Source organism: Anopheles coustani, chromosome 2 (assembly GCF_943734705.1).
Source record: "Anopheles coustani chromosome 2, idAnoCousDA_361_x.2, whole genome shotgun sequence".
NCBI classification, from domain to species: Eukaryota; Metazoa; Arthropoda; class Insecta; order Diptera; family Culicidae; genus Anopheles; species Anopheles coustani.
The window spans coordinates 94,718,540-94,730,761 of NC_071289.1; the positions used below are offsets into that span (position 1 = coordinate 94,718,540).

At 39.7% G+C, this 12,222-nt stretch overlaps 5 protein-coding genes across 6 annotated transcripts in view; 3 read left to right on the top strand and 2 right to left on the bottom strand.

Annotated features, from left to right (window-relative positions):
* Nucleotides 1–1,065: 1,065 nt before the first annotated feature.
* On the top strand, nt 1,066–2,576 carry LOC131265892 (monocarboxylate transporter 12). The gene is made up of 4 exons (XM_058268232.1): nt 1,066–1,137; nt 1,211–1,684; nt 1,751–2,029; nt 2,091–2,576. Exons 1-4 carry the CDS (start codon nt 1,066–1,068, stop codon nt 2,574–2,576), a joined length of 1,311 nt encoding a protein of 436 aa, XP_058124215.1.
* A 295-nt stretch (nt 2,577–2,871) lies between these two features.
* On the top strand, nt 2,872–4,457 carry LOC131263355 (otefin). Its single transcript, XM_058265542.1, has one exon. The coding sequence runs from the start codon at nt 2,954–2,956 to the stop codon at nt 4,343–4,345; it is 1,392 nt and encodes a 463-aa protein (XP_058121525.1). The 5' UTR covers nt 2,872–2,953; the 3' UTR covers nt 4,346–4,457.
* On the bottom strand, nt 4,423–6,888 carry LOC131263356 (xyloside xylosyltransferase 1). The gene is made up of 2 exons (XM_058265543.1): nt 6,804–6,888; nt 4,423–6,719 (listed from the first exon to the last, which is right to left on the bottom strand). The coding sequence occupies exon 2, from the start codon at nt 6,411–6,413 to the stop codon at nt 5,178–5,180; it is 1,236 nt and encodes a 411-aa protein (XP_058121526.1). The 5' UTR covers nt 6,414–6,719; nt 6,804–6,888; the 3' UTR covers nt 4,423–5,177.
* A 582-nt stretch (nt 6,889–7,470) lies between these two features.
* LOC131266334 (uncharacterized) lies at nt 7,471–8,410 on the top strand. The gene is made up of 3 exons (XM_058268807.1): nt 7,471–7,727; nt 7,792–7,873; nt 7,950–8,410. Exons 1-3 carry the CDS (start codon nt 7,707–7,709, stop codon nt 8,240–8,242), a joined length of 396 nt encoding a protein of 131 aa, XP_058124790.1. The 5' UTR covers nt 7,471–7,706; the 3' UTR covers nt 8,243–8,410.
* LOC131266333 (serine/threonine-protein kinase N) overlaps nt 8,388–12,222 on the bottom strand; it is a 30,823-nt gene continuing 26,988 nt past the window's right edge. For both annotated transcript variants that reach the window (XM_058268806.1, XM_058268805.1), the window contains 6 exons: nt 11,083–11,760; nt 10,823–11,012; nt 10,574–10,755; nt 10,387–10,494; nt 10,177–10,317; nt 8,388–10,108 (listed from right to left, as the gene is read on the bottom strand). In XM_058268806.1, coding sequence (XP_058124789.1) covers nt 9,965–10,108; nt 10,177–10,317; nt 10,387–10,494; nt 10,574–10,755; nt 10,823–11,012; nt 11,083–11,760 — 1,443 coding nt within the window. In that variant the 3' untranslated portion in view covers nt 8,388–9,964. The remainder of the gene's footprint in view (nt 10,109–10,176; nt 10,318–10,386; nt 10,495–10,573; nt 10,756–10,822; nt 11,013–11,082; nt 11,761–12,222) is intronic.

Genomic DNA, 12,222 nt, shown 5'->3' on the forward strand with positions numbered 1-12,222 from the left:
AATTTCTGCGTGCAATCACAGCTAGCAATATTTATTTAGGTAAACTGAAAGTAGCACAACATCTTAGTTGAACCAAAAATAAAAATCTTAGTAGCTTTAATGTTTTCCCTCCCTCAAGGGCTTCAGGCTAGTTTGCAATAACAGTTAACTGTATTTATGCGTAACTTGTTAAAGCAGAAAAGAAAACACGAATGGCACTACACTGAACAATTAGATCAAGCAGTTGAACCGTTGCTCCAATAACTTTAAACCAAATATGGTTTAATTTCAATAGAAAGAATACTTTGTTCGTATCAAATGTGGAAATAAATTATTATTCATCTAGATCCAACTAAATATGGCAACTAGTTTAAATTAAAGCATCACGCGATTGAGTGTGTAACATGTTTCTTTATCTTGAATCCTATTGCCGATATAACGTGTTGCATTCGGATCACAGTGTATTGGTCAAATTTTTCATAACGCTAACTACCCGGATATAGGCGAGTTTACGAAAATATTTTTGCAGAGAATACACAAGCTTATGTTCGGCAATTTTGAGAAAAAAAGTCATTTGCTCCAATTTTGAAGACAAGGGGTCATTGCACGGAGGGAATTTGGTGCATTGTTGGCTTATCATTCATTGTACATATGCACTTACCACATTAAAATCCTTCTTTTGGAGGGTTTGCTCAAAATAATGATAACGATAACTACGATAAGATTAACAATAACAACAATTAAATTCGTCGCACGTTTGACTTCGCCTGCAGCTTTCATCACCCCGTACAGAATCACTTAGATAAGTTGAAAAATACACGTTGCGCTCACGCAGGTACCGTGCTATTGGTGTTTGGATTTATCTCGCAAAGCGGAACATCCGTAGTGGTTGTGGGGCTAACTAACTGTTTGCAAAGAGGAAAGATAAAATTCAGCAAGCCGGTCTAGGTAGGAACTAAAATGAGAATCAGTTGCAGGCAGCATGCTCCGGCACTTAGACATGGCAGTATCATGTTGTGAATCACACCGGCAAGAGCATTGTTTCTAATATTTTGAACTGTTATGGTGAATTAAAATAAATTAGGAATGCGTGCATCAAGAGTTCCACCAGATGGTGGCTATGGATGGGTCGTTGTTACTGGATGTGCTCTAGTCAATGTACGTATTGAGATAATTCATGATGTCCTTTAGCTAGTACAAAAATTACTGTGTCTTTTTAATGTTTTATTAGGTATTCAACCAATCTTTAGTGTCTGTATTCGGTCTCATGTTTGCTGATTATCTTACAAGCCTCGGGGAACATGCGTTTGGAGCTGCGTTAGTGATGAATGTTTGCAACATTTCTCTAAACTTCTCAGGACTGATTACTGGTCCTATAATCAATAAATTCAAACCACGGAAAGCTGCTATATTAGGAAGCCTTTTGACAGGGACAGCACTTACTCTTTGCTCATACAGCTCTAGCTTGTGGCAAATTGTACTTTCTTACAGCGTAACATTCGGATTTGGACTTGGTTTAATACAATCTTCCACGTTTGTCGCTCTTAATTCTTACTTCCGGCATCGTAAGGGTCGGGCAGTAGGTTTTGCGCTGGCAGGAACCGGAGTTGGTCAAATACTTATGCCTATGCTGGTTCAATTTCTTCTAAGTAACTTTAACTTCAGAGACACTACACTTATAATCGGCGGATTAGCTTATCATGGGGTAAGTTTTAACAGAAGGTGCTTAACTGAAGGTTGTAAAAAAATGATAATTTATCTATATTAATAGGTGGTAGGAGCATGCCTACTACAGCCTGTAGAATGGCATTTGAAGGAATCCCCTGGAGAGATCAATGAGGAAAGTCAACCTCTGCTTCATGATAGCCGCTCTTCGCAGTGTACTAATGGTAACACGTGTGGAAAACAATATGGTGCCTGGTCGAAACTAGCTTTATTAATGGACATTGCCATCTTGAAGCAGGTGTCATTTTTAAATTTAATCGTGGGCCTAGGACTAGCTTATGTTGCTTCTACAAGTTTTTCTCTGTTTTTCCCCTATTTTCTTCAGGTCGGTTGGTTCATTTTTTTACTACCAGTAGCAAACGACTAATAAGTTACTTTTTCAATAGACATCTGCCAATCTCACTATGCTTGAAGCTGCCAACTGTATGTCAATGCTATCCACGACTGACTTAATAACGAGAGTGACGGTCCCAGGTCTCGTGGACAGGATGGAATTTTCGCATCGAACTACCTTCCTTCTGGCTGGAATTTGTCTAGTGGTAGCGCGTTCAATTATGGCTGAGATGCGTTCCATGATTGCACTATTGATAACTTCTGCATTTTATGGGATCTTCCGGTCAATCACGATTGTTAACCAAAACCTGACAGTGGCAGAATATTGCAGCAAAAAGCGAATCGAGAAGATGCTACCAAACGCATTGGGATTCAATATGGTTACGAAGGGAATCCTCGTTCTCAGTTTAGGTCAGGTTTTGGGATGGTTGGCCGACTTCTCCGGAAGTTATTCGCTCAATCTTCACGCTCAGAATCTCCTGCTCATTACAACGTGCATATTATGGCTCTGCGAGATGTATTTCAGAGATGATAATTAATAGCAACAAATTATAACTGTATGTATTGTATTATAACTGTATGTACTGTATTATAACTGTAACTGTATGTATAACTGTATATGAAAATATAGTGAATAAATGACATCAAGCAATCTTTAATTGTTTCAATTTTCAAAAACTGTTACAAAAAGAGTTTACAAAACAAGATATTCCTACCCCTCTGATGCTGAAAAATTGCTCGAACTAAAGTACACTGCAGTTTAAATTGTGCTTATTTTTCAACGGTTGCCAATTGACATTTGGCATTGTTGTTGGAATGCTCAGCGAGCATCAAAACAGTTAAAAGCGTCCGACTTTCATGATAGCAAGTCTTGTAGAATATTTTTAATTGTTGTTTGTGTATCGCGATTGCAGAAATGGAGGAAAACTACGAGGATATGTCGAACGATCAGCTGCGCCTGAAGCTGTTGGAATACGGGTTCAACAACATGCCGGTGACGAGCACGACGCGGAAAGTGCTGATCAAGAAGTTGAGAAACCACATATCAGAGAACATAGCTAAGCTGCGGCGTGAGACGATACATGTGGCTAAATATTCATCTGACGATGATAGTGAACCATTGGGCAATGTAGCTTCGGGCAAAAAATCGCAAACGAAAAAGGAGGCAACTAATAGGCGTGCTACAATTGCTGGAGCATCAACGAAAATATCTAAAGCAGCTTCATCATTGCAACCAGCATCGAAAGGGCCTGCAGCGGCAGCCATTGGAGATGGTGTATCTGCCGTGCAGCCGTCAGATTCAGGATCAACATCGAAGCGTCGCTCGGGAAGAGTAACACCCGTTAAAGGAAAAAGTGCTGTAGATGCCAAGCTGACAACGATACCGCCGCAAGAAGCTGTCATCATGGAGGACTCGGATGACGATATGGTTCCACTGACGCAATTAAAACAACGCGATCGTAAATCCAAGAGTCCATCACTATCTAGGACGGATATGCTTACAACCTCCTACATACATCAGATAGAGATCAGTAAAGCCCCTCAAGTAGAGTCGATTGTTGAAGAAATGGAAGTAGATTTACCGGAACCAACCCAGGAACCATATTTGGAAACTATTGTACTGGATGACTACGACGAAGTTGAACAAGAAGAAATGCCGCCCCCACGGCAACCATCTCCTAAACCTAAACCGGTTGTGAAAGAAATCGTCCACAGCAAAACGACGCATCAATTCGACTTTCGTGGAACGTTTGCGGATCCAGAAATTAAATCAAAGGAAGTATCTGAATCTTCATCAATACATTATGGATTTGGTGCTGGATCTCGACCCTTATCAGGCATCACAACACCTTCCCGGAGTAGTACGGCCAACGCTCTTAAGGATAATACGGAGTCTAGATACGAACCAACCGATTCACCGTACCTTAGTGAATTTACTAAAAGGCTGTCTCGTTTACGTGCCGAAGCTGTGCAACTCCCAAGCAATGCCGGGAGGACAAGGGATTCGCCGTCAAGAAAAACCATGATAAAACAAGAAAGTAAACGTGTTGATATCCGTGCTTCGACTAGATCTGCGTATGACTCTAAGGATGAAGCTTCAACATCTCGCTTTAGAGTAGCTAATCGACAAACGTACGCCCCGCACTCCTTGGAGCCGATGCCATCACAAGGCAGGACGGAAGAAATTCGAACTTCCATGCGACAGAGCTTGCTGGCACTTGATCGGAAGTATTCGATTAAGAAGAAATTTTACTGCTTCCTTATTTTTCTTCTGGTTGTATTCTTATTCGTGTTTTTCTTCATGTGAAACTCAGTATTGAGTCCTTGTCATTACCTGTCTTTTTTCTTTCGATTAACGAATTGTACACTCATTCGTTTTTGTAATTCTGTTCAATAAACTATATTATCAAAAAGGGGAATTTTCTTGCCTTTATGTTTTCTATACTTTTGTTCAATTCACACTTTATTGCCATGCGCCGACGACATGATAATCGTATTTCGAAACTGCTTATTGCACTCTTTTATCGTTATGTTATGTTTGGAAACTAATAAAGGAAATGTAACGACGAAACAAGTGTCAATAATAATTATATACTTGTCTAGTTTAATTTGATTACATAGTCCGTCCATTTTTTTATAATGGAATGCACTTAAATAACCCGCTTACTCTTGCTCAAACAAAGACAAAAATAAACACTGGAAAGCTAGTAACAGAAATAAATTCTTAACATTTTGCAACGTGTCAAATGCCATGATGTGTTTGCAATACACAAAACCACATATTTATAGCACACAATTGAGATGTAGTTTTTAGTAAAACCGTTACATACATAAGCGAGAACGATTACAATATTGCTGGAATGTTCTGGAAGAGCAATTATGGTAATGTTAATGGACTTAAAAACTGTTAGCATTATTTGCTATAACTATTTGACAAACTATTTGTGGACACTATTTGTGGTTAACAAAACATCCGTATCGTAAGTACATGAGAATGAGATGATTCGATTGAGATCTATACTTCTATCCTAATATTATTAGACCTATGGACAACATAATCAACATTGCGAACAACTTCCGTGTCCTCCAGAAAAGAGCAAGCAAATCGATGGAAAGATTCACCTGTTCTAGATGATGTGTTACTCTGGCGCTCGTGTGTTGCAATTACCGTGATAAATTTTAACTGTTCCCTCGCAATGAAAGTAACTGTCGAAAATGTCACTGTAACCATGCTCTCGCCACCACGTGCATAATTGCCGGTTCCAGACGCAATCTAATCGATAAATTAATCCTGGAAATTCGAAACCCATCAGTGTATAAAAATCCTGATCACCAAGATGACCCTGAAAAGAGTACTTTTCAGCCATATTTTTAATGGTGTTCTCTTTAATAATTTCCTCATACAACCGTGATCGTCGAATGCGATCTAGATGCAACATGACTACACCCGAATTCAATCCAGGGTACCCTAACCGTTGTCTTACACTGGAGTGGATTGAGTTTTTGCTATGGCCTTCCTTAGCCAGTGGTGCATCGTCCAGAGGCGGTAATTTTTTTAAATAATACGGACTTCCAAAGAGCGTGTGCGGATTGTTCATTCTATACCGCGAGAGCACATGACGGTAGACTGGTGTTAATTCAGGTGCCAACCCAAATAGCTGATCCGGTGCGAAAGATTCAAATTGATCAAACAGTTCTTTAATAGATGACCTGAATACGACATCACAATCGATTAGTATGGCCAGTTGCATGTTTCTGTCAACAATGCGGTGCATTCCGAGGGATAGTAGAAATAAGGCATCGCTGTAATAGCTACCGGATCGGTAGTTGAACAACGTAGACATACTGTGCACTATATCACTGATCTTCTCCGCACAGTCGCGTACGTCATAGAGCGTGTAAAATGCCGTCCGGTGAAATCGTTCAATTTGCTGCTTGATCAGCTCTTCGGCCGATTGTTCACTCTGCTCGTCGGTGATGATGTGCAGATGCAATTCGATGGTACTGTATTTGAGTAAACTACGAAGAAACAATTCAAGCTGACTGTGGAGAATACGATTTTGGCTTTCCTTTGTATAGATGATGAAGACGTTGTACTCCGTTTCGTTTAGCCCTTTAGAAATGTATTTCACTCGTTTTAAGCGGTTTGCGGATGTTTCGCTTCCTGCCTCATTGCTCACAGTGCCGTTTTGTGTAAAGGTGTGGTGATTTTGATGTACTAGAGCTGAAGCCACTATCCCACTCATGTGAGCCGTTCTTGAACTGCCGGTTTCCTTCGGCAGGATACGGCGACTGAAAATGCTACTGTTGGCATAGATAAATAACAGGAAGCCACTGGCCACGATAAACACCAGAAGAACTTTGTTCATGCTCATCTGTCCTAACCGTGGCGGTGCGAACCACCGCCCTCGCTGCCAACCGATAGCCAGCCCGTTCTCGTTTTGCGTACCAAGTGCGATTGCACAATGTAAGATTTGTTTTACCACGATAGTCGTCAAATCCTTTTCACAGACTCGCGAGTGAGTTTAATGCTTTTGAACGAAAGGAAGCTGGTTTCATAATCACCGAACGTTGGAGGAGCCTTTTGCCTATTGATGTCGCACACCGTATCCTAGATCCGTCTCTACATTGCTTATCGATCCAATTCCGTCTACGATAACCGCTGCACATTCCCAAACAAGCTAAAGGCGAAGATTCGTAGAATCCCGATCAGTCGTTTTTACCAATCTTTACAAGTATAATGTATCATTTTCTTAGACAATTACCTTTACGTCTGATGTAAACCATGCCATACTTCACGTCAAATGAACCAAATGCTACAGGATTGGAAAAATATTCTCGATACTCTGGATAACTGATATTCTAGAAACCAACGTTAGATAGCAAGAGGTTGCCTAGTCTAAGTGCACTTGACAACTAAGTAGTCCACCATAATTAAAAAAAGCACACTGTATTCAGTTTATTGTTTGGCACCCTTTGAAATTTAAATGGCTTCCGTGGGAGGAATCGCTCAGAAACCCCCAAACCAATCTAGTGAAGTTCTACTCTAAGTTGATTTTAAAATGATAAAGAAATGTGTGCATACAGGGTTCCCAAATAACCGTAAAAAATGAACGGATCAACTTTGACAGAAGCTTTGGTAATACCTCAAAAGCTAACCTTTATTTCTATTGAGATTGGTTTTGCTGCTTGTCATCCACCAGTGATTCGATGGAAATGTAAATAGCACAGCAAAGACGAAAATCTTCATTCCATAAAAAACCTATTTATTTTAAACAAATTGAAAAAATCACGTGATTATGATGTGTGATGCAGCCCTTCGGAAACGATATAGCACGTAAACATCATTTGAGGGAATTTGTCAACATGGTCTTTGATTATGATGACGATGGGTAAAAAAATGAACAGGGACTTTTTATTTTTATTATTTAATTTTACTCAGAAGAATGAATGAGTCTACATAGTTTTGAGACACGCGCGTGTAAATGAGGACAATTGCAAGAACTAGTAGTATCTACACATCTCGCTGTAGTTCTGTCAGATGGGATTCGAATTTTTAGAATCTGTCTAGGGATCGAATCTACGAATCTTCCGAATCCCAATTGTGCCAACACTGCGCCGTATCAAACAACAAATAACATTCGAGAGGAGTTTGCCATCGACGATCGATGGTTAATTTACAAGAAATTGTAGGGTTCGTCTGTAAAGGATATGCGAGTCCCGTAGTACAATAATCCTCCTTTTTGTTTACAGCTAAAATCCATCCGGTCACTGGGATGCAATGATGAGGCAATCTGTTGTACTACCTATCGTATCTATGTGCACCTCTCGGAAGGTATATTTAGTTCATTCATAGCGGTATTTTCCGATGCATAAGTTAGCAAAATGTAATATAATGTTTTACTTTGTAGAAAGGAAATTTCACGACGTCCGGTACTATTATGACGAAAATCTCAATGGAATATATTTGACAGCCAAAAGAGAAGAACATGTGGCCAAATTCGAGGTTTTCCTTCCAGTGCAGGTTCCGGGGGAACTTTGTCTACTGGATATAGCGCACTATCGCAAAGTTGTCAAGCGGTTAAATCTCGAGGAAAAGGATACTATTGTGCTGGCCATTTGTGATTCAAGTTCTACCGTGCTGCTTTATGAAATTACGGCAGGTCTTCATTCACTGGGCAAAAGATCAATGATGAAATGTTAAAATATACGATAATAACCTTATAAAGCATCATTATTGTTATAGGTGAGGTTTTAGGTCAACATGCATACAACATAGTTTGCATGTTTGGTACATAATAATTGATGTCGAAAAAGGGTTAGTATAGAAAATACTATTGTGCAGTATATAGTTTTGACAAAAAATACCTGTTTATTACTAAATAGCATTCATCTGGCGAAATTGTTTGTTAGTGCTGTTCGCCACGTCTTTTTAATTTATTTTCGCTATAAAATTCTTTTCCAAATGTATAAGTGGTAAAGAAGAATTCAAACACAACATGCTCGAGACCAGCGTATAACAAAAACGACCTCATCTAGTCTTCATCTCAAAAAATCCTTTCCCCTCCCTACTGCTTAAAATAAAAAATGCATCATAAATAACTTTTCGCAAAGGCTGAGCGTACTGGGCGTCTGTATTTCTTTTGGGGTAACGGAAAATATTAAAAGTAGGAAATGAAGGCTAAGAGCAGCAGAAGGGAAAGCAGTATGCGCATAGTTTCAAAGTTTTTCTGATCAAACCATGGTCAAGCTATACTGGAGCCATAAAGCATGGAGATCTTTACGAGCTGGAATACGGTTATCTATTAATTTTAACAAAATGTTTCGATCTATGATCAGTATTCTTCCTACTGGAAAAAGGGTCTTCGTTGGTTCCCTGAATCGATGCATTGCAACCATGAACATAAATAAACACACGGTTTAGTTTTCGCATTCCATAAGCAGTCATTTGCAAAAAAACAGAAAAATCACAAGCTCAATATATGACCAACAACAAGCTCGTATATAATGAATACCTGTAACTCGAAATTGGATAATGCGCTCCTCACGCGAAAGGAACTCAAAGGAACAGATTGAACCGAATTATTTTTAAATTAGAATTTGATCATGACCCGTGCGCTGTAACTTATTGTTGAAACGAGCCATGGAATTAGTAGTAATCGTTATTATTAGCAGTGTTTTCAAGCCGATTATAGTTATTTAACATTTAATAATAACATTGTTTTAAAATAGCAACAGCATAACCGGAACATGTTAGTCAGCAATTATAATAATAAACATATTGGTGTATGCTTTCTGTACATTCCGGTTTTATCGTGTTGTTTATAATTCCTTTTTTTAATACGCTCTAGCTCATTCTGAATAACTAGCATTGGTTCGTGTGATACGTTGTTTGTGTGCTTAGCGCTTAGCGGTACAATTTCTTACATGTCTTTTCTTAGAGCGTGCAATTAAACGAGTCTAAATAAAAGTATAATAGCAAAGTCTGATTAACAAACAACCTAGAAGGCACTCCTTGTTTGCAGCCAAGCCGCTACATGCTAAGAAGATCTTCCATGCACTTCGTGTTGTCTTCCGTCGTTTTGTTTTATCTTTATAGGATGGTAGATTTCTTTTTATTTTGTCTATCTGCTCAGGGAAGGGGTAGGAGCGAGCTAAATTTCTGGTGCAATTATCTTGCCGCCTCCTATTCGCCACAACAAAGCAACGAACGATCTAGCAATCTCAATTATTTGCTCATGAGTCTTACTCGCTTAAAGCGTAGGAGGGAAGGTAAAATCACACCTGATCTAATTTTTCTGCGGATAGGGATGTTAATTTCAGGCGGTGTGGAAGATTTTAATATACTAATAACAAACATTAAAAAAAATTTCCACCAACTTCCATCAAAATTTGTATACTCTTCTCTGGTTCCTATTTTTTCGCTTTAACACCAGGCGGCCATGTACGTAAAGTCTTTAAAGTAAGTCTGTTCGTTCTCCGTTAGGATACGCGGATCTTTTGGAGGTGTCAAGGCCGGTTTTTCAGATGTAAATTCTTCATCAAAGTTTGAAACATCCTCCGGTGAGCGCTGAAAAAGAAACAAACGTTACATACATAATTTGTCTTTTTACATGTAGGAATGTTTCAACTGCTTACAATTGTTGGCACAAACGGTGGCTTCACTTTTCTGAGCAATAGATCATCCCAGCCAATGTTGCGGAAAAATGCTTGGCGCTTTACGTCTTCCGCGTCCCGCTCCGATGAACCAAGTCGCCGTTCCGGATTCTTACGAAGCAACTTTTGTCAGAAAAGAAAATATAAAATATATCAAAATTCCTTGAAGGATTTTGCATCATTTTTACATACTCTTCTCATTATTGCAATGGCCTCTAGGGAAAGGAATCTTGGATAGCGAACTTCATCGTTCACGATCGAATCAAACACTTCTTCCTCATCGTCACCGGGGAATGGGGACTAGACATTAAAAAAAACAACAGAAGTAAACATGAGAATGACCGTAAGGGAAACCGAATGCAGTTAAATCATGTCTTACCTCTCCAACTAACATTTCGAATATGAGCACACCCAAACCCCACCAGTCGACAGCACGGGTGTAAGACGTTTCTGTGAGTACTTCCGGTGCTAAAAACTCAGGTGTTCCACAGAATGTTCCTGTACGATCGCCAAAGCCCATTCCCTCTTTACACAAACCAAAGTCAGCAATCTTCACGTAGCCTGGAATTCATATATAAATCTTTTAAATTCTTTTTTACGAGGAACACAAAAAATAAGACATTTGTACCTTCCGTATCCAGCAGCAGGTTGTCTAGTTTAAGATCGCGGTATATAATTTTGCTTTCATGCAAATATTGTAAACCAAGCACAACGCACGCCGCATAGAACACGGCCCTCGGTTCCGAGAATACATCCGTGTGAATGTGCATCATAAGATCACCGCCGGCAGCATATTCCATCACGAAGCAAACGTGTTGCTATATGAAAACATTGACCAAATACGATAGAGGTAATAGAATAGAAGATAATACACACGTTTCTACTTACATCCGTCTGGAAGCAGGAAAACAAGTTAACCAGGAATGGATGGCGCATAGTGTTGGCCACCTCAAATATGCGTTTTTCGCTCAGCAATGATTCAACTTCGTCGCGTGCAATTATGTCTCCCTTCTTGAGCGCTTTTATAGCAAAATATTCACCCGTTGTTTTGTACTGAGCTAGTATCACCTTACCGAAGTGACCTCGCCCCAGCACGCTCAACAGTCGGAAACTGTCCAAGGATAAGCCTCCACTATTAACAGCGGCATTTGCGCCACCACTAACGGCTTGCGACTGGCGGCGGCTTTCGTACGCACTGTCACGGTACTGCAAGGTCCTGGCAGCTGGTCCTGGTCGTCGGTTAACTGGAGGGCCAACAGCTCCTGCCACGTTGTTTCCAGACCCATCTGCCAACGACGAAATACCACTTATATTTGAAGATTGACCTGTGTTAAGTTGCTGTGTTGAGGGTGGTAGAGATTGGGGCAATTGTTGTTGCTGTTGATACAAAAACTGCTGCTGTTGCTGTTGATGGAATAGATGTTGTTGTTGAGCCTGTAAAGCGGCTGACGCGGCTAAAGATGCTGTCTGAGCCGCGATTGCTGACGAAGGATGATGTTGGTGAGGGGCCACCAAATGTGGTGGCGGAACTACGCTGCTGATCGAGAGCTGATCAAATGGGAGGATCTAAAACAAGAGAGTAAATGTTTAAGTTTAAAAGATCGTCAATAACGAAGAAACACACATCGTGAGTTGTGTAATAGAAGCAACCCAAAGTAAAATTTAGAGCTACAAAACGTAAGCAGCAGAAGTGATCAAGGCGATGAAACATAAACGATTCGATCATGGCGAAAACATATACACACTGTTTTGAAGCAACTGAAAAAAATCTGTTCGTTAGGAAAATTAATACTAAAAAGTAAAGCATCAATATCTTGTCATTATCTCAACCAACAATATTTAAAACCCAGAAAAAAAACTTGACAGGCAAACGCACGCACGCACTTTTGTTGTGAAAGAATACTTATGTCGCCCCAATTATACAATTAAAAACACATATCACACATACCTAAATAGGAATATATTAGTGATGAACACAAAGATTTTCAATGGTTCGCTGAATGGCTCGATTTCAAATGATAGCAACAT